The sequence below is a fragment of the Vanellus vanellus genome, assembly GCF_965231255.1.
Source record: "Vanellus vanellus genome assembly, chromosome: 1".
Lineage (NCBI taxonomy): Eukaryota > Metazoa > Chordata > Aves > Charadriiformes > Charadriidae > Vanellus > Vanellus vanellus.
In genome coordinates this window covers 91,260,117-91,281,055 of record NC_138905.1, presented here as the reverse complement: position 1 = coordinate 91,281,055, position 20,939 = coordinate 91,260,117, and the positions used below count along the sequence as shown (strand labels likewise).

The window sequence follows — 20,939 nt, the reverse complement described above, 5'->3', positions numbered from 1 at the left end:
CAAGGCACCACTGTGCTGTCTCCCTGACACCTCTCACACACACCCTCCCACCTCACCTCACGCACCCCTCCCACACTCCCTGGCACACCTCCCCCACACACTCAGACCCCTCACAGGCCCCCTCAGATCCCTCACAGACCCTCTTGCAGACCTCCCACACCCCGTCAGACCCCTCACTGACCCACTCAGATTCCTCACAGACCCCCTCAGATCCCTCACAGACCCTCTCTCAGACCTCCCACACCCCCTCAGATCCCTCACAGACTCTCTCGCAGACCTCCGACACCCCCTCGCTGACCCCTCACAGTCCTCTCTCACAGACCCCTGGCAGCGCTATCACACCGCCCCTCACACATCTCTCACAATCCACCTCCCCCCCGCCCATAGGAAATCAGGAAGGTGCGCGTGCGCCAACGCTCGCAACGGCAAACGCGGCGGCCGTTGCGTTTCCGCTTCCCTGGCGGTCGCCGGGGAAGGAGGCGGGCCGCTTCCCAGCTGCTCTCCCGGGCGCCTGCGCATGAGCGCCGCCTGTCGTCTCCCGCCCTTTCCTCCTCCTCCTCCTCCTCCTCCTTCTCCTCCTTCGCGAGGGCCCGGCCGTTGCTGCCCGCCCCGCCCCGGGCCGGGGATGCGCTGGTCGGCGGCGGCTCGTAGGAGCTGCGTGGCGGGCGGGGAGCGGGATGGAGGTGGAGGAGGCGTTCCCGATGGTGGGGCAGATGGGGCCCTACCAGGTGTACCTGTGCGTCCTGCTGGCCGTCCTCCTCCAGGTGAGAGTCTGCCTCTCCTCCCCCCGATCCCCAGAATGGGGTGCACGCTTGTGGGAGCCCCCCGTGGGGGAAGGCAGCGCCGGGAGGGGGGTGCCCCACAGCCCGCACAGTGTGGGTGCTGTGGGCAGGTTGCCCTCTCTGGTAGTTGGGTGGATGTGGCTGTGGCAGGGTGAAAGTGGGTGTCAGAGGCCTTCTGGTGAAGGGCTGCTGGTGGCAGGAACGGGTCTTCTCCTCTGGATTTAGCCTGCAGTAGTTTGCTGCGGTCCTGGGGCAGAGGTGACCTCTGTCCAAAGGCAGGGTGAACTTCTGCAAGGGTGAATTTGGGGCAGATGGCTGATGCGATCTGTGCTGCGCTGCCGGAGGAGTTATGCCTTGTGTCCCTCTGTGGGCACATTGGGAGTATGCAGTTTGTCAGGTGAAGGGCTGGTTGAAGTGAAGTTAAACTGAGATTTCTATGAGCTAGACTGGAAGACAGTGACTTCTGTCAGAGACTCTGATGGGAATCCTACCCAACCTAGAGTAAGCGGTCTAGGCTAGTGATTTCTAGGTTACGTGTGGCTTGTTTGTGGTGGAAATGTCTGAAAAGCTACAGGTGGTCACTGATACCTCTGTGTGCAGAGGCTCTCATCTAATCAGCCGATGACTGATTTGCCTTGACTTAACTCTTAGCATGTAGGAGCAGTGTCTCTGCATTAGGTATTTGGATGAGGTTCTACGTTTTGGGTTTGTATTCCGTGAGGTACACAACTGGAAGTCTCTTGAAAGTTTCATGATAAAAATGGAGTCCAAAGTGACAGTGGAGTGCTGTAACATCATTCAGAGACTGCATGACCAAGTGATGTGCTCTGCAACCAGGTTTGTCATCTTTACTGCCAACTTTGCTTTGTCTTTGTGCCTTATCCTATGGGGTTGGGGAGGGGAGATGAGGATAGTATTTGTACCTTCACAGTCAGGCCTAGGCATAAAGTACAGTTTGAATCTGACAAGTTTGGCTTACTCCATGTTAACTCTTCAAAAACTTAATTTTAGTGAATTCAGGTAGGCTGTCAAATGCTGACAATGTGGAAACTTACCAGATGCAGGAAGGAAGAGGGGAACTTAAGTATCCCCCTGCCTCTGCTGACCAGTATTTTGTAGTAATTCAGAACTTCCAGTCATGAGCCATGAGACTTCTGCTGGTGTCTAGGGGGCTGACAGAAGGATTAAGAAGCTTTATAAAGATGACCAGAGAAAATTCAGGTGCCCAGTGCTGTCAGTTGGGAACTCTGTACTTGATTGCAGAGCTATGATGATGTACGGCAAAAGCTTTGTAGGTTTCTGTTTCCTTGTACTGTTTCTCTCTCTTTTTTTTTTTTTTTTTTTTAACTGATTTAGCTGATTAATCCTATAAAATTAGACATTATGTAGAGCTTGTTCTCCTGGCTGGAAAACTTATATACTCACTGAAGATTAGGGGTTAAGGAAGCAATAGTTATTTTTTCTTCCAGTGCTGGTCACGTTCTGGAACAAACTGCAACCATGACAAGTGCTCTGTATTCTCAAAGTTTTAAGTAGTATGGGTCAGCTGTTCTGTAATGTGTTTGTTTGTTTTGTTTTTAATGGATTAACTTGCATTTCTCATGGGAGAAATAAACGGAAATATCTTTACAAATCCTGGATCTAGTTCAGAATTACTGAAGGGAATAAAAAGGCAGTAGGTTTGCAGGTCTGGTTTTTCTTCTCCTGTGTTCTTTAATTCTTGAACTTTATCAGTGGGGATCATCCGCTGACTGATGTTTTCTTTGCTTCAGATCATACAGGTGCAAGAGTTTGTAAGGGATTTAGATGCAAAACTTGTTGTCTTTCAGTCCATGAATAGGTTTGGACTTATACAACTGGTTCCTGTTTGGGTGGTTGATTGCTTTCTGTGTTCTTTTATTGGTGCCAAGTTACATAATGTGTCACTGCGATGTGCAAGAGCAAGGTTGAAGGCAGGTGCCACAACTGCTGTTAGTCTTTTGTCTGGTTTATTGTGAGTCTTTGGAGGATGGACCCAAAGGTAAGTAATGTATCTGGTGTGTGTGATGTAGATTTAGGTAATCGTGGGCTCCTTTAGGGGATAAGATGCAGCATCTGGCTGCAGAATGAGAACTCCAGCTAGTCTATGTCACTGGCTCTGCCATGGACTGATTTTTCCGTTTTATTGCTTGTTTCCCTGTCCCTTCCCATGTGCTCCCTCAGTTGGCTTGTATTTTCACATTAGCCTATTGGTATAAAGTATTTTTACATTCTTAAAGATAAGAACACCACAGGCGTGAAAACTGTCTTTGTCTTTGCTGTGTCAAGTCCCTTCATCTCTTATGCTAATATACCGAGTTTAAACTCTCAGCTTTCCCTGCCCCATAAGATTCCCAGCAGATGTTCTTGCTTTCCTTTTAGAATTTTGTGCTTTTTCATCTCTGCATGTTTCTGATCTCTTGAATTTCATACTTTATAGCTATTTTCCCTCATCTTAGTGTTTTTCTTCTCATATAAATTTCTACCATTAACTTGCTTCTACCATGTAGCCTTACAGATATGCCAACCTATTTGGTCTCTGAATTCTAATTAGAAACATAGTTTAGCTCACGGAACTTCTTTGAGGCAAGTTGTACCAGACACTTATGTCTGTATGGGTGACACTTTCCATGATAGTCAATTTTCATGTGGGCTTAAGTGAACTGGTACTCAACCTGTGGGATGAGCTTACAGACAATCTGGCAAAACCCCTCCAGATTACTTGTAGTTGGAAAAAAGTTTTTATATGTCATCGCTGTATATCTAGATTAAGTGTTAAGTCTTGTGGCCTGCTTCTTTCATCTTCATCACTTCACTGATTTGTATTATTCGTCTGCCACCTGCTGCTGTTATTCATTAACTTCTTGAGCTGTTATTGTGTTAAGGTATGGCTGGCTTATTCGCTGCCAACTTAATAGGACTTTGGAAGACTTTTAGGAATGTCCTGTAGCAGTGGTTGCTGACTTTATAATTGGAGTGATGACAGCTAATGTAGAGAAACACTTTTTTCCAAAATCTGTGGAATTATCCAAAGACCGAACTTACCCAAAGAATGAGGGGATAAAATAATGATAGGAATTTGAGGGTGGATTAGTCTTGCATTTCCAGTGTATCTTTAAGAGAGCGAGGGAGGAATAAAGGGAACTGTTAACTTTTAAAATACTTAGGACTTGACTTTGAACTAAAAGTAATTGCTTGACACCTACTGATTACTAGAACGGTACTTACTACCTTTTGAAGAAATTATATTGAAGCATTATTAAAGAGTGGTGTCTTTGGGTGTTTGTTTAGTGTGTGTAGCAACATTGGACAAAATCTCGCATCTTGATCAGATGCTTGAGGGCGTACAAGCATATTAAAAAAAAAAAAAGTTTCTTGGTCTGTTGTGACTCAACATACGTAGTTGAAAGAAGTTTGCCTTTGTCAGTGAATCTGAGCTACAGGATTGCCCAAGTCCAAACTGAACCTGCAGAAATCTGAGAATGGAAGTGTGTTCCTACTATATCTCTATTAAAAGGCTTTTTAAAACATGTTAGAGTTTAAAAGAGAGGTCTTGTCTGCACAGCTGAAAAAGGCTTTACCTGAAGTTGGGTAATGTGCATTGCACGGCAGTATGGATAATTACCAAGAGTGGTGTTTCCCTCCATCTTAGAGACTTACTACTAACTGAAGAGAAAATAGAAAAACGGTTAAGATAGTAACATCACGTTCCTTGAATTTGGTTTGGTTTGGTTTATGACAAAGGCATTCTTGATGCAGTGTAGAGTGGTGCTGCTAACATCTCTTTGCTGTTGGCAGCAAGATCATATACAATTTCTATCATTGGACTATCCCAATGCAGAAAGTGCCTCTTTAATAAGCCCATCTGCACAAATATTTTGAGGGAAAGCAGATTCTGGGACATGTGGCTTAAGTAAGGCAGGCTCATACCAAATCTTTAGAAATAATTCAAAAGGAGTAGTGTCTGTCTTCTGATAGGATACAGATGTGATCCTGTACATGGTCTTGTTTAACTCAGTTTCTTGGCCTGTCATTCTGTCTCTTTAATGGCATGAGACATCACTCTAGTTGTAATTACAGTAATGAAATACTTTGTCAGTGAATCTTCTTTTAATACTTAGGTTTGCTTGAGTCTATTAAGCTGTTGTTTGAACTAGCCAGAACTGGTCATAAGTTGGACAGCTCGATGAGGTGTACTATTAGGACTTTACCTGAATAGAAAGTGCAAAACAAATCTGAAATGTAATGGACAATTTAAAATGAAGGAAACAGATGGGTATTACACAAACTGCACTGTAATTGCTAACATAGGGTACTGAAAATGTTCCAGGGGCTTCACGATAGATACACTGTTTATCCAAAGTTACTTGCACTGTAATTTAGACATAGTTCAACTACAGGTGTCTGTAAAGTACGTAAGCAAGGTGGCAGATATAAAAAGGACTTACAGAATTGCTGCATGACTTTTCTTCACTTTGATTACCTTGCTCTTTGGCTTTTTTCTTCATGTCTATGGGAGAAATAGGTTTTTAGTCCCTCTGATTCTCGAGAAAGTCGTTGCAGAATTGTGTCAAACATATGCAGCCACTTATGCGGAGGGGTGGTTTCAAATGTGGCATGAATACAAACATAAAAAGTAGGGGCCCAAATTTTTTCTTGAGGTAAGCTTCTTATTCCCACATCTTTTCATGTGTTGTATCTTACTCAGAACATGCTTATGCTAAAGGATGGTATTACTTTGCTTGAAGAAGAGATGAAGGCTTTTTAGAGTAGATACATCGCTGAGTATAATTCCCTGTTCTGATATACCTTATTCCTGCTCAGGAAGAAAAACAAACTACATGGGCATAGGTATGTAAACTAATCATAGTGAAAGATATGCTGCTACTTACTTACTTAAGAATATTTCTACCTGAACGTTTGGGGAACTTCTAAGTGAAGGCCAATCCTATCATTTGTTCCAGTTGGGTGGGGAGAATCTTTTAAGGAAAAAAAGGTATTTCTTTGGTCATGTGTTACATTTAATTTCATGTGTAATGATTTAGGTGCTAACCAAGACTCCTTGGCCCCTTAGTGGCCTTCCATAAATAAAACATAGCTGCCAGAAGAATAAGAAATATAGTCAAGACCCAGTGTGGTCTGTCTTTCTTTAATTGCTTCTTTCAGATCTTTAACTGTTCCTTAAAAGAAACAGTCACTTATCTTTTCTGATATTATAGTTACAACCCTAAAAACGTAAGTGTAGCTGATGCAGACATTACACTATATTCTGCAGAAAACCTGAAATAAAACCTGCTGCGTTGTGACATGCTTTGTTAGCAGTGGGATCCTTAACGTTTAGGTATAACACAGAAGTCTAAATTCTATTAAATACCTCCTTGCAGATTAATTTTAAATAGCTAACTTGCTATTGGTTTGGTTTTTTTTTTTTTCAAAAATAATCCTGAGTGGCGGGAAGTCATGATTACCTTATCAGCTGCCTACATTTCCATCTTCCCTCGAAGTTATGTTGTGTCTTAATCCAAACCAGCGCATCATCCATACAGCTCAGTTTTAAATTTAGGCTTGTATGCAGGGGAAAAGTATGGTCAGAGAAAGCTTGAGGTGTAGAAGAAACATGAGCCGTAGCTTTGAAACCATCTCTTCTTTAGCTGCATCTGAACTGCAAAGCACATGTAATTGAGCTCATATTTAGGTGGTTCTCCATGTAATTCACAATTGCTGGGTCTTCTTGCTCTTCTAACAATCACTACATTCATTCTGACACTGAAACCATGTGTTTTGTGTGTATGTATCCGTATAAACACATCTAGTCAGCTTTCACAATTTAATTTAAAAGGCTGATTTCAGTTTCTGTGCAGTTCAGTCCTGGAAGATGTCTATTCAATGTGCTGTTGTAAAGAATTATTGCTGATGGGCACAGCAAGAAGCATGAGTTTTGGGAGAAGCACAGAGAAGTAGCCATTCTGAAGGCCTAGCAACAGAGGGAAGGAAGCAGATTGTTCTGCCTATTTAAAAAAAAAGTAATCAAACTTTTCAAAAAAAGTGAAGACTAAACGCTGTGTAAAGAGTGAAGTTGTCAGAAGGAACTCGCCCTGGGGCTGTTTAACCATGGCTGAATGCCTTGCTTTTGCAATGTCTTGTAACAACTGGAAACGTAAGGTGCCTGGGAGCCAGTGTCAGTGCTGGTTGGCATGTTTATATGGAATGTGGGTAAAACATATGGGACGATGTTTGCAGATTATTAACAGTTTGATTATTGTTATGTAGAATATTTTGTGCAGTGGGATGGTATTTGGATTCAGTGAAAGCTGAAGCACTCCCATCTTTTGCTACCGATCAAGATGGCTTTCAGCCTGGCAAACTCTGTTGAAACAACCAATCTAGGCAGTCTGTCCTCTGAGCACCCTCAGAAGATAAGCCTTGGAGTTGACAGGTGTAATTCTACTGGATAGCAAAGACTACAGATTAAAAATATTTGTATTATGACACATTATCTCCCTTTCCTTCTTCCCTGCTCACGTGTGTACACAGTCTCTAACTTCCCATGTTTTGTAGGTAGTAAATTACCTGTGTTTTTCTGCTAGCAAGCCACATCATCAGGGCTCTTGTCGGTGCCCCTTCCTCCGTTTTAGAGACCTAATTTCCTTTTCTCTCGGGTGATAGAACTGGTAGATGTGTAATTGAACTCAGAATAATTGTTTCCAACATGATTGTTGATCTTTTATTTCTGACCCAAATAAAGTTTTGTGCTCTCACATGCTTTTTTTTAAACTGGAGTAGTTAATATAACTACTTCTATTTGTAGGTAATGTAGTGCTTCATGTGCATTGTTTGCATTAAGTAAAACCTCTGCTTGCTTTTTGTGAGTACCAGCCCAGTGGGACTGGAGTCCCTCTGGAACAACAGTGTCTGTTTTCTAGGTCTTGTCTGTTTACAGTATGATCTCTGACTAAGTTTGGAACTTAACCTGGTTAAATATTGTTCACCTGGTCATTTTCCTAGTCCTGGTGGGCTTGGGAGGAAAGGGCATTAAGAATTTGCCTTGGAAGGCATAATGAAGCTTTTGAGATCTTTGGGTAAGGAAAGCTGAAGAGAGTTGTATATATAGCTTATTCCAGCTTTCTGTTTGTGGTATGCTATTAAGTTATTTATGTCTTAAAAATATAGATAGAAAGACCAGAGCTCTTCAATCTCTTTCAATTTGCAGACCCGCTACAGATTTCCCACTGAAGATGTTAAATCCTTGTACAGTAAACTTAAGACTGCTTACAGCTTTGTGTTTCTTAATTATTTTTCCCAGAACCTTAAGAAGTAATTCAGAGACTTCCGAGGCCTTTTGGCTATAAAGTTGAAAGTCACTCATTTAGCAAGTTCCACCACAAAATTGGAAAAAACTATTCTTTCAGTTCTGGAGCATCATGTTGGTCTGAAGTAACAGTAAACCCAAGACCTTTAAAAAATTTAGAAAAAAAATGAACACAGATCCAATTGCTTATTCTCAGGCAAGTCCTTAAAATGAATAAATGAATGAAAGCAGCTTGTACAAGTGTCGGTCATGTCTTTTAGTCTGGATACTTCAATAGCAAAAACTTCTGATGTAATCAGTTTATGCTTTTATTGCATCTTTTTACCAAGTTAAGTGCTTTAGTCATTTGGTAGCAAGGGAGTCTAGGCACAGCTGAGAATGTGCTCTCCTCATAGTCTTAGCAGAACTCTCTCCGTGAGACCAAGATGCTCGCCCAATATTCTTTGGCAGTGTCCCAAACCAGCATGCTAACAATAGAACTTTGGTCTCTTATGATACTGGGTTGGACTCAGATATGTTGATAGCCAAAGCAGGCTGGAAGATATGGAGAGAAAGAGGCACAAAGATGAAATGCCAACAAAAGAATAATTGTGCTTGTGGAAGCAGAACTAAACTCTGCCTGATAATTGTCAGCCCTCAATTCCTGCTCTTTTTTCGCAGCAGTTGCTGATTTTTCCTTCATGTTATGCTACAGTGCCATTAAGGGGGTTCAATCCTGGGCTGGTTTGGAGTCTGTTCATATACTGGTATAGTATATGCTTTCCTCTTCTACAAGTACTTTTTTACATAAGAAGAGTGGAGTGTCACTCCTGACATGGTATTGATGAAACTGTATAGCTGCTGTTCAGCTGAGGAGTTTTGGCACTTGATTGCACATTAATGTAGTTTAACTTTACTGAATATTCCTGTTCAAGCAGAGGAAGTGTTTATAGTGATTTTCATAACTTGTTATTGTTTATTGGCTTGGTTCTCTAGCTTAGCAGTGTGTGAGCATTTTTGGCAGAGAGGGACTGGAAGTTTTCATGTAGATATTTTAATAAGGCACCTAAGCTTGCTTTCTGCCTTTTGTTTTTAAAGGCAGAAAAATAATACTTCCAACTTCCATATTCATGTTCAGAGGCCTGTTAACCTATGATGTGAGGGTGACTTTATTTCCCTTGCTTAAGGTGTTCCAGTCTTAGCAGTGGTAAGTCCTTTCCCAGCACTCTGAGATACAGTATTTAGGTCCATGCTAGATAAGTATGTTTGCCTTTCTTAAGGGCTGTTGCATGTAATCCAGCATACTACAAAAATGCAAATGTTTTGGGCTATACTGCCTGAAGTAGTTCTGGACTCATGTTTTCAGTCCACCAGCATGCAGTCAGCTGCTGTGCTAACTGTTTAAACGTACAGTAAAACTTCTGTTAATTTGTGTTGCTGAACTTGATGATTTGTAGGGCAAGGCTGTGAGGTGTTTTTTACGGGTGGTGTACTTTGTAACATGCCAGAAGCATTGTAGCACCTGCTTTTCCATTCTAGGTCTTTAGCTAATTCCAGGTTTCCTTATTATCATGTGCATTGCCTGTACCTCCTGTGTTATTTTGAATAAAAAAATGTATTTATGGTAATTTTTAATGTTTCTGTGGTAGGTAGCATGCTAGGTGTTAACATTCAAGAGACTGGTGTACCACAGTAGATGAATCCTATTGAGCTCTTTTCAATCCTCTTAAGTTGTTTTATCTGTCCCAGAGTAAACCGTATAGATAATTGTCTTGCAAGATTTTGCTTCAGTACAAGACTGACAGCTGACTTCTTACCAGCAAACTCATTGTCTGTATCCATAGAAGTGTGCAAAAATCCAGCTTGCAGGAAGTAATAGCAACCTGTCTTTTGATGGTAAGTTTTCTTATCTGTGTGTTCTGGTATTTGGGAGAATGAGGTGGCAAAAGAGGTAGAAGAATCTCATACTATTGGCACAATTTAGTGTGATCTTATTGTGTGAAGAATATTGTTTTGTTCTTGGAGAACCCTTTGTGGAACTTTGTTTTGACTTTCCTTGTTACTGTCTACATTCCACCCTCTGTTTTGCTCTCCAGTTATATACAGACTCTGACACACCCTCTGTCTTAGGTTCCTTGGCAGTAACTGAGAAATCTCAAATGGTATCAATTTACCTAGAAATACTGGATCGCTATAAGGGCGCTAGTGACAAAAGTGCAGAGCTGAAAGTACTTCACTAAATTTTGCTGGTCAAGATCACTTCTGTGTGTTGGCAGAAATAGGGTAGATTCATTTTCTGATGATTGACTACAAAATAATTATTAAAGCAACTTGAGCTGAGGAGGTGAGAGCCTAGGTATGTATCCTGGAGTCCTATCACCAATGCTAGAACCGGTTTTGTCGTTGTCAGGTAGGCAGGAGTACAGGTACAAGGTGTGTGCAGTGTTCCCATGGCCCTGTCAGACAAAGGTATGTATACAGGAGTTGCCTTCTATTTGGACTATCTTTGCAGAAAACTTGTACAATGAAGTTATTTGCTCTTGAGAATCAAATGCTTGCCTGTGCTGGTGGGAAGTAGTGCAGACCTTGTATGTGCATGCTGTTTGGTGGCAGCAATTACCTGACTAATTGGCACACTTGCTGCCTGGACGGTCTGAGCAGAAGGAGCACCAAACCCCTACTGCTGCCCTTGCCCACCAGAATGATACTGAGCATGAAACAGAGTTGATGTGTGTGTGTTTGGATGTTTAGAACAGAAGAAGGGGAAGCTAAGAGGACATTTTCCACAAACCTGTAGGAAACAAGGCTCAGAGTTGTGGTTTGCTGTACAGTGTGTTTGATTTCAATGTAGATGTTGAAGAATTCTAGAATAAAGCTATGTATGGGCTTGGATGGACTTTGGACTTTTTTTTTCTGTGGATTCTGAGGCCTACATTTTGAGGTTGAAAAACTCTAAATTGGGTAGGCCTTCTCAGTTTCTCTACAGAAACCCAAAGCTCTTTCAAAATATGCATCCGCTGCACTGTTGCACAGGTAATAATCAACAGTGGTTACATTCTTCATGGGGAATATTTCCCATCAGAGTGGGGATGGGGTTAAGTGTCTGAGAGATTACTTTGTGTTCTTCTGCACATGGTGATTCTTCACTTTGTAACTACAGCATAGTCTTTCCTTCTGTCTTCTGGTGTTCTCTCTCTTGCTGTCCTAACAAGAGGGGGTAGATACTTTGCTGGGAGAGCATGTTGTTAGCAGCAGATAATAATTTTGGAGCAGAAAGATGTTTTAGGACTTTTCTACAAAAAAGTGTTATTGGGGGGGGGGAAATCATGTGAATTTAAAGGCAAATGACCCTTTTGCAATAACTCGGAGCACATGAGATTATCAGACTTTCAAAAATAAGGTGGCCCTCCAGCTTTTCAGGTGCTTGTCATGGGTTCAGGAGAAATTACTCTAGTCCTAAAATGTTACTATCTCTTCATTGTAGGCTTCTACCAGAGCAAGGGCATTTGTTGTTCTTCCTTAATTTCTGTCTTTCCTCAAGGTACACTTTTAATGTTTCTGTATTTGAAAAGTCAAAAGTTAGTGGCTTGCTCATTATTTTGTTCAGCAGTGAATGCTTCAGCTGATACTTGTATAGATTGACCAGGCTGTTTGTGAATTGCTAATGAGCTGATTAAAAAGGTTGAAAATGCTTCTTAGTAGAATTTAAGTCTTGCTTTTGTTTTTCATTTGTGCTTCATAGTAGGTTAATTATGAGATCTAAAAGAGTTTCTTAAATTATTTTTATGTGTGTATGTGTATTTGTATTTTCATTATAAGCAAATGAAACAATTTTAAGTTCTTCCTCTCCCTCTCTTGCTAGTTTTATTAGAGATTCCATTTTTCTTGGAAGTAATATATTATGAAAACGGACACCAAGAAAGCTCCTCAAGACATTCCAGGCATTTATATGAATATTAATTTTTAATGTTAATTTTAAGTTAATTTGAAAGCATGTTAATGAAATAGCTATAAATGGCTAACTAAAATTCCTTCTATTTAACAGAGAACTTGAAAGTTTACAGGTTATTAAGATGTCACCTTTTAATAAATCTCCTTACACCACAGACTTCTAATCTAGACAACTTTAAAATCTTAACCTACAGAGAATATAAACAAACAGGAGAAATTTAAACCAAACTAACAAAATTCTCAGCATTTCATCATCAGTGACTATGACTTGCTGCCTCCTTCTGCTGTGCTTGGTATTCATCTTGATTAACACAAATCAGTGCAGGGAATGCGGTAGGGAACTGTTAACATCCATGTAGAATCAATTAAAATGTTTTATGAATAGCAGGTATACATTAAATGACAAATTTGGCTTGACTTGTACTATATGAGTTATAGAATAAATGAAAAATGAAAGGCTTTATTGTTTGCCACAGTGTGAATAATGTAGCCATTTTATACCTTAAAGTTGTTATATTTCTATTCTTATTTGATAGCATTTTATGTTGATCACCAGTCTACACAACTGTGTTATTGCTAAGTTCAAACATTTAGAATATTTAAGGGGGAAAATCTCCAGATTCATTAACAGAAACTCCTGACTTTTATTTGAATGTTTAACTGTATTCTGAATTTCTTTAAGTTTGAAGTTTACTTTGTCGTTTTTAAGACCACTTCTAGAAAACATTTCTGGTCTTCAGAACTATAAATGAATTTTGTTTTGGTTTGGTTTTTTTGTTGTTTTGTTTTGAAATGAAGAGGGTTTACCATACCTGTTACCCAAAGTACAAGACAGATGATCCCTAGGAAAAACAGTCTTGTGACAGCAGTGACTCTAGTGAAGTTGAATATAGAACAATACTATTTGATAACATCAAAACACGTGTCCATCTTCATACATTTTTCTGATTCAACAGATAATTGAAAGTGTTTCTATCTTTGTTATATCCTTGCTTGCTGTAGCCACGAGGATGCTTAAGGCTGATTTATTTTTTTTTTATTGAAAAAATATCTGTAGTGTTTCTTTGTGTGCCTGCAATCACTTATTTTTTGATTTAGCTTTCTGTAGCAGGAGTGGGTTTCACCTAGAGCAGGAATGAAAAGCTTTATGCTTGCTTTCTCTAAACCAAATGCCTTGAGGATTTCATTTCCTGAACTACTTCAAAAATATGTTTGTTATTTCACAAGACAAAAGCAAGGATGCTATCACTTAGGCCTGACACAGAATTGTCTGAGCAAGTCACAGATCATGACCTGTAATTCTCATTTCTCAGTAATTTCAAACTGTTCTTGAGAGTACTGTATCCATATATCCCTAGCAACATTGCCACTCAGCTTTTTAACACCTCTTTCCCCATGTTATTTTAGTCATTGCCTTCTTTCGCAGATGAGGTCTTTTACTTTTCATCACTGTCTATCTAAAAGTTGTTCTTTAGCTTAAATAATAACATAGTTAAGACACTGTGTTTTTTCTTCCAAATTCCTTTCAATATTCAATAATTGTATATTAAAAAATGGGAAGAGAATGATTTTTTTGAAGTATTTATTTACCTCCTGCCACTACAATAGCAGTTTATCATGTAGAATGCAAAAGGGAGCTGATGGAAAGAAAATGCTTTCAGGTAATAACTTGGGGGATAGTAATTCTTATTTAGATCTGGGTGTAACACCAACTGCTCAGCTGTTGTACAGAACAGAATAGGATTACCTGGTGTTGATTGCATCAGAATTCAGAGGTCCTCAGAATTCCATTTTTGTTCATATCTATGGTCTTCCCAGTTTTGAGAATTACTTGTGTAGCAGCCTTCTGAGAGAACACGCCTCCTTCAGGTACCTTCTTCCCAAGAACATATGGAGGAGATGCTGGGAGCAGAGCAAGGGCTGTGTTCAGGAGGTGTCTGAAGCAGAATTTGAGGAATGGAGTGGCATGGCTGAGGGGGGGGTTATGGAGGAAGTAGGCAGGAGAAGCAACAGGGTCTTTTTTTGTTTGGCTTTTGCTTGGTGATTTTTGTGCTTTTTTTTTATTATTATTTATTTATTGTCAGGAGCTACTGTGCTGAGTTACTGTTCCTCGGTGAGGGCTTGAGACAAGAGGCAGTTTTATTGGGAGAGTGGGGCTCTTTAGTGGTGTTACCAGCAACTGCTTTTGTCTCGGAGGACTTTAACTGTCTTCTGTTACAGAACTTGTGGCACTTCTGTGTTCCAACAGGTGTAAAAGCACTGGGTTTTAAGATGGAGTTGCAGTGTAGACTGTTCACAGTGACCTGTGAATGTTCTTCTGAGCAAGCAGTAGTGACCCAGCTCTAGATATGGCTTGAAATGTCTCCATTTCCACACTTTGTGTGTGTCTATAAATGTGTAGATATATGAAAATGCCTATGTACCTTCACATGTGTGCCTCTGTCTTTTTAAAAAGAATAAAACAGGTTCACAGAAGATTAAAAAATAGGAAAGAATTAATTTTGCTAAAACTGGGAAAGATTACCTATGAAACAGTGAGGAGGAGATCCATTCCAAATACCAAATTAGGGAAATGAACAACACACGTGGAGGGAGACGGTATAGTAGAGTGATATACTTGCATTAAAGGGTTTTATTTTGTCTCTGTAGTACTACTAAGAACTCTTCCTGCATCCAGGAGGTATACTTGCTATGTGTGGGAGTTGGGGGCCTCTGACTGAGAGAAGGGTGTCAGAAGGGGAAATTCTTTTCTCTCAAATAATTAACAGATTGAAAGTTCAAGGACCACCGTGTTGAAGTTGTTGTTCTTTAGTGTGTGATATTTGGTACACAGGAGCTATGCATAGCAACTTGTAGTGGTAGAAGGCAAATATAAAATAGGAACATTTTTTAATACTGATGTGATCCAACTGCAGAGGAAACATTGCTTGGATGTATGTTTAGCATCTTTGATATTTTTTTGTCTTTCATGCCAGCTCTATGTGGCCACTGAAGCCATCCTCATTGCATTGGTGGGCGCAACTCCTCCCTACCACTGGGATCTCCAAGAGCTCTCAGCTAATCAGAGCCATAGCAACCAGTCAGCGAGTGAGCAGAGAGCTTTTGGAGAATGGCTTCTGACCGCCAATGGCAGTGAGGTGCATAAGCATATACACTTCAGCAGCAGCTTCACATCAATAGTCTCTGAGGTAAGTCTGAAACATGTTTTGCTGCCTTTTGTGTGAGTAGTAAATCTTACTGGGTCAGTTCCGAGGGGCTGGTTATACTGCTTCTTTATCCCATACTAATGCATGTTTTGATTAGCAAATGAAACAGGTGCTACCCCCAAGTAGGGAACAGGTAATCTATTTATATCTCTACTGGCAGCAAAAACTAGCTTTATTTTGCTATGCAGATCTTGACCAAAGTACAGCTCTAAAACTTCCCACCTTTTCCATGTGGAAATTAGTATTGGATCCTGTAGCCTGGCTCCACTATTGTTATTCATTGTGCTAATGTGCTCAAAATCCTTTACGGTCCCTGAGCTCTTTCTGGCCACTTCTTGTGATTGCCCTGCTAAGGTCAAATGTGTGTAGTGCATCCATCATGCAGTTAGCCAAGCAGTGGAGGAACTGGAGAGGAAGTGGCTTCTGCAGCCTTTGCAACTCCAGATATGGGGGAAGGCATGGGCAGTGGGGAGTCAGGTGGACAAAGCAACTCCCCTCTTTCTATCCCCAAACAAGCCTTAGCTTTATTGGTGTGGCCTCTGTTTTGTAAGTGTCTTCTTTCATGGTCTAGACACAGTCCCTACAGAAATGATTCCAGATACCACACGGATACATGCAACACCTGCCCTTTCTGGGGCCTTCAGTATCTGTTCATGTCAAATTGTTCTGTGCAAGAGCCCTGTCCGAGTGCATCTGTTACAAGACCTGAATTTAGTGCCATACAGTTAAGTCAAGTGTGGTACCACTTGATAATTCATGGCTATTGTCCAGAGGCATTAATGCTATCTGAATTAGTCCTGTAAAGCACTTAACTTTTTTGGTTATGAGCATACTAATAAAAACTGCCAACTTTGGAGTAGTACCAAGCAGTTGTGTACAACAGGCATTGCTTCTTATTCTGGTAATAAAGAGGATGTGAGTACTCGTGCCACTATTTAAATTTAATTCCTAATGGATGGGGGGTTTCTTTAAACATTATTTAAAGCTTAGTAAGGTTTTCAAACTTTCAAACTAGTTACGTATGTAAGAAATGCAGGTAAAGAATTAAGTTTACTTGAAAAATACAGTTTATAAAAGAAAATCCTAAGTCAACTTGTGTAGATTCTGCTTTGAAATTCTTTAACATACTTCTCAGTAAAGGCCCATGTGTATAAAATCTTGTTGCCTCTCTTGTTTCCCACTGTAAAAATACAGTTTTTTTTTTCAAAATTTGTTAGATGAATGTGTGGTGTATATATATTTTGAAGTGGAATTATGTGCTAAATACAAAGATTTTAGTGATATCACACTTATCTGGGGAATATCTGTGACTATCTAATTCCATTCCTGATGTGTAAAGAAGCTTTTTCTACATTTCAGAGGATGGTTTTTATGCTTATCTTGTGGTATCACTTACTAATAACATGACTATTGCAAATTTACAGTGCAAAATATTCTGATGTAAAAAAAACTTGATTTATGAATATCAGGCATATATATGTAACATGTTTTACATAGAAGAGAAAAGCCTTGAGCCCTTTAAAGGGCTTCTTAGCTGTTGAGATTAATTTGCAGAACAAATTTTGCTTCACAACCAAATTATCCCTTAATCCCTGAATGATTCAGAAAGCATGTAATGTAACTGAGTTTCAGTGTTGGCAGCTTTTTAAATTTTTATGCCAAAAGTTAGGGCATGATTCTTGTAGCTCTTAAACTGATCATGTTATTTCAAGATAAAATGTCTCATATGCTATTATTATACAAATATATGTTTCTGGGAATTGTTTTTAAATTCTAGAGAAGCTTATTTGTGGTCACATGGAGCACAAAATTGAATTTTGTCAGTCTTGACGCTTTATGGGCACATTACCTACTGTATCAGTAAACACCTCACCATTAAAGTGACAATTCAAAACGAAGCATATACAGCGCGTAAGCAAGTTAATTTCTTGGAGCTTCTGAATGATTTGTTTTGTTAGCTCCCTGATCTTGGTGAGGTTTAATTGCATGGCTCTGTTCTCATGGTGAGGTAGTTTATAACCGAGCTTTGAAATAATACAAGCTTTGCTAGAAAGGATATCTAATGGGGTTTTGGTAGAGGAAGAGAAGATTAGGAGAAGATCAGAGTGTTATTGCAGGGATAATGACATAATCACCAGCTTACCAGCACAGGAAGAAAAGTTGGGTGTCACTAAGAGTAAACATTATCTCAAGATGCAAGAGGAGTAGAAAAAGAAAAGAACACAGTATGTGGAGTTTTTAGAATGCAAAAGGAAATAACTTTTGAACAGTGAAAGCATGGCATATTTTCATTCTACAGTTTTGTGAGAGAAAGAATTTCCTGTCAGGTTCAACCTGAGACATCAAGTCTGTAAGATATGAAGATCAGGGTTTTATTTGGAATTGGAAATTACACAAAGTAGACTGTAAAAAAGATGAGTGTTTGCAATACCAGAAAACCTGTCTAATGCTACCAAAGTGTTTCTCAGTGACAAGACAGACAAGACAGTTCATAAGGAGAAGCATATGCAGGATTATCTTTCAACATAAACCACAATTTTTATTTTTGCATAGTATGCCTACACACTGCAGTGATATATATCAAGAGGTAGGACTGAGTCTATTTAAGCTAATAGATTTATGTGAGAAAAGGCAATCAAAGGGAGAATGGGAGAAGACTGCAAAAATTACAATATTCTGAGGGATCTGTCCTTGATTTCAGAATCAAAGACTGCACATGATTTGGCAGAATTGTGCAATTGGTTAGTACCACCCAGTGAGTCTGGGAGACAGAAGTTATGTTTTGGTGGCTATCTGACTGACTGAATGTGATGCTCAAGAGCTTTATGCAAAGTTTGATCTTCCTTAAAATATGCGTCTTCCCCCTCCAACTACTAGCTGTTGGTGAACTGCCTGGTTTCTGGTTAATTCTCCTTTTTTTTCCCTCCCCTCCATCCAGTGGTTTTTAATTGGCAGCACATCATATAAAGTCAGCGCTGCCAGTTCTTTCTACTTCAGTGGTGTGTTTGTTGGAGCAATCTCCTTTGGCCAGCTCTCAGATCGCTTTGGGAGGAAGAAAGTCTATCTCACAGGTAACCACTGCCGCCTAACAAAATGAATGAAGTGGAGGTGTCGTGTCTCTGAAGATCAGTGACAAGAGCAGATTTTCTGCTGAGAACTTGATGTGCAGCAGTGAATAACATGCTGTGATTATTTTATTTTATTTTATTTTGTCTTTCCAGTATACTTCAGGAGTATAAGTAGGGACAAGAAATTAACTTTTCACTGTTCAATAAAGGTGTTTTGGATTTAGGAGTCATAGCATAAGGGCTTACACTTATGCATGTCACAGTATCACAGTATCACAGTATACTAGGGATTGGAAGGGACCTCAAAAGATCATCTAGTCCAATCCCCCTGTCGGAGCAGGAACACCTAGATGAGGTTGCACAGGAAGGCGTCCAGGCGAGTTTTGAATGTCTCCAGAGAAGGAGACTCCACAACCTCCCTGGGCAGCCTGTTCCAGTGCTCTGTCACCCTCACTGAGAAGAAGTTTCTTCTCAAATTTAAGTGGAACCTCTTGTGTTCCAGCTTGAATCCATTACCCCTTGTCCTATCATTGGTTGCTACTGAGAAGAGCCTGGCTCCATCCTCATGACATTCCCCCTTTATATATTTATAAACGCTAATAAGATCACCCCTCAGTCTCCTCTTCTCCAAACTAAAGAGACCCAGCTCCCTCAGTCTTTCCTCATAAGGGAGATGCTCCACTCCCTTAATCATCTTAGTTGCCCTACGCTGGACTCTCTCCAGCAGCTCTCTGTCCTTCTTGAACTGAGGGGCCCAGAACTGGACACAATATTCCAGATGCGGTCTCACCAGGGCAGAGTAGAGGGGAAGGAGGACCTCTCTCGATCTGCTAACCACCCCCCTTCTAATACAGCCCAGGATGCCATTGGCCTTCTTGGCCACAAGGGCACAGTGCTGGCTCATGGTCATCCTGCTGTCCACCAGGACCCCCAGGTCCCTTTCCTCTACACTGCTCTCTAACAGGTAGCTCCCCATCCTATACTGGAACCTGGGGTTGTTTCTGCCCAGATGTAGGACCCTACACTTTCCCTTGTTGTATTTCATTAAGTTATTCCCTGCCCAAATCTCCAGCCTGTCCAAGTCTCTCTGGATGGCAGCACAGCCCTCTGGCGTGTCAGCCACTCCTCCTAGCTTAGTGTCATCAGCAAACTTGCTGATAGTACACTCAATTCCCTCATCTAAATCATTGATGAATATATTGAATAATATGGGCCCCAGTACCGACCCTTGAGGCACTCCACTGGTTACCGGCCTCCAACTGGACTCTGCCCCATTGACTACGACTCTCTGGCTTCTCTCCTTCAGCCAGTTCGCAGTCCACCTAATTATCCGGTCATCCAGTCCACACTTCCTCAGTTTAGCCATGAGGATGCTGTGGGAGACCGTGTCAAATGCTTTACTGAAGTCAAGGTAGACCACATCTACCGCTCTGCCATTATCCACCCACCTCGTTATTTCCTCATAAAAGGCTATGAGGTTGGTCAAGCATGACTTCCCCTTGGAAAAGCCATGCTGACTGCCCCTAATAACCCTCTTATCCTTGATATGCCTTGAGAGGGCACCAAGGATAAGCTGTTCCATCAGTTTCCCAGGGATGGAGGTGAGGCTGACCGGTCTATAGTTACCCGGGTCCTCCTTCTTGCCCTTTTTGAAGACTGGAGTGACATTTGCTTTCCTCCAGTCCTCAGGCACCTCGCCCGTTTCCCAAGACTTGGTAAAGATGGTGTCATGCTCATGGGATCTCCACAGGTTGCAATTAATATTTGTAGTGAATCATGGAATTTTCAGAGTTGGAAGGGACCTCTAGAGATCATCTAGTCCAACTCCCCTGCTAAAGCAGGATTGCCTAGAGCACATTACTCAGGACTGCATCCAGGCGGGTCTTGAAAATCTCCAGAGAAGGGGACTCCACAACCTCCCTGGGCAGCCTGTTCCAGTGCTCTGTCACCCTCACCGTAAAGAAGTGTTTCCGTGTATTTGAACGGAACTTCCTGTGTTCTAACTTGTGCCCATTACCCCTCGTCCTGTTACTGGGAACCATTGAAAAGAGCCTGGCTCCATCCTCCTTCAACCCACCCTTTAGATACTTGTACGCCATAATAAGGTCTCCCCTCAGCCTTCTCTTCTCCAGGCTAAAGAGTCCCAGCTCTCTCAGCCTTTCATGTTAGCATGTTAGCAATGTTCTTGCATGTAAAACCTGCTAGGAATTTGTTGTACCTTTTATCTTATGTCTGCATGATTTAATTTTTATGTATTTGTGATCCTCATTGTGTCTTAAAGCTCATAAGCTTTTTTACTGTCCCCAGATCAAACAGTGTTTGGAACTTGGTGTTTTGTGTATGTATTTATAAAGTTGTGTGGCAATGGATGAGCATGTAAAATTAAAAAACAGATTATTTTTTTAAAGGAACAATCTCACTCAAAGCAGATGAAAGTGGGCCTGTTATGTAGTGCAGACTCCCAATATACTGTCCCCTGGTAATGCTTCTCTTTAGTCTGTATGGACTGCTTTCCAAGAATGAGGGAAGATATTTGGTCATATATTTAATCTGTGTCTTCTGTATGGGGATGAATATCAAGCCATTTTAACTGGAGCCAGACTGTAGTTCTGAACATGTGAAAAAA

At 40.9% G+C, this 20,939-nt stretch overlaps 1 protein-coding gene across 1 annotated transcript in view; it reads left to right on the top strand.

Annotated features, from left to right (window-relative positions):
• Positions 1–677: 677 nt before the first annotated feature.
• SLC22A15 (solute carrier family 22 member 15) overlaps positions 678–20,939 on the top strand; it is a gene marked incomplete at its 5' end in the record, with an annotated part of 36,607 nt that continues 16,345 nt past the window's right edge. Inside the window, 3 exons of the mRNA XM_082498798.1 lie at positions 678–764; positions 15,015–15,227; positions 18,184–18,316. Of these exons, the coding sequence (XP_082354924.1) occupies positions 678–764; positions 15,015–15,227; positions 18,184–18,316 (433 nt within the window). The remainder of the gene's footprint in view (positions 765–15,014; positions 15,228–18,183; positions 18,317–20,939) is intronic.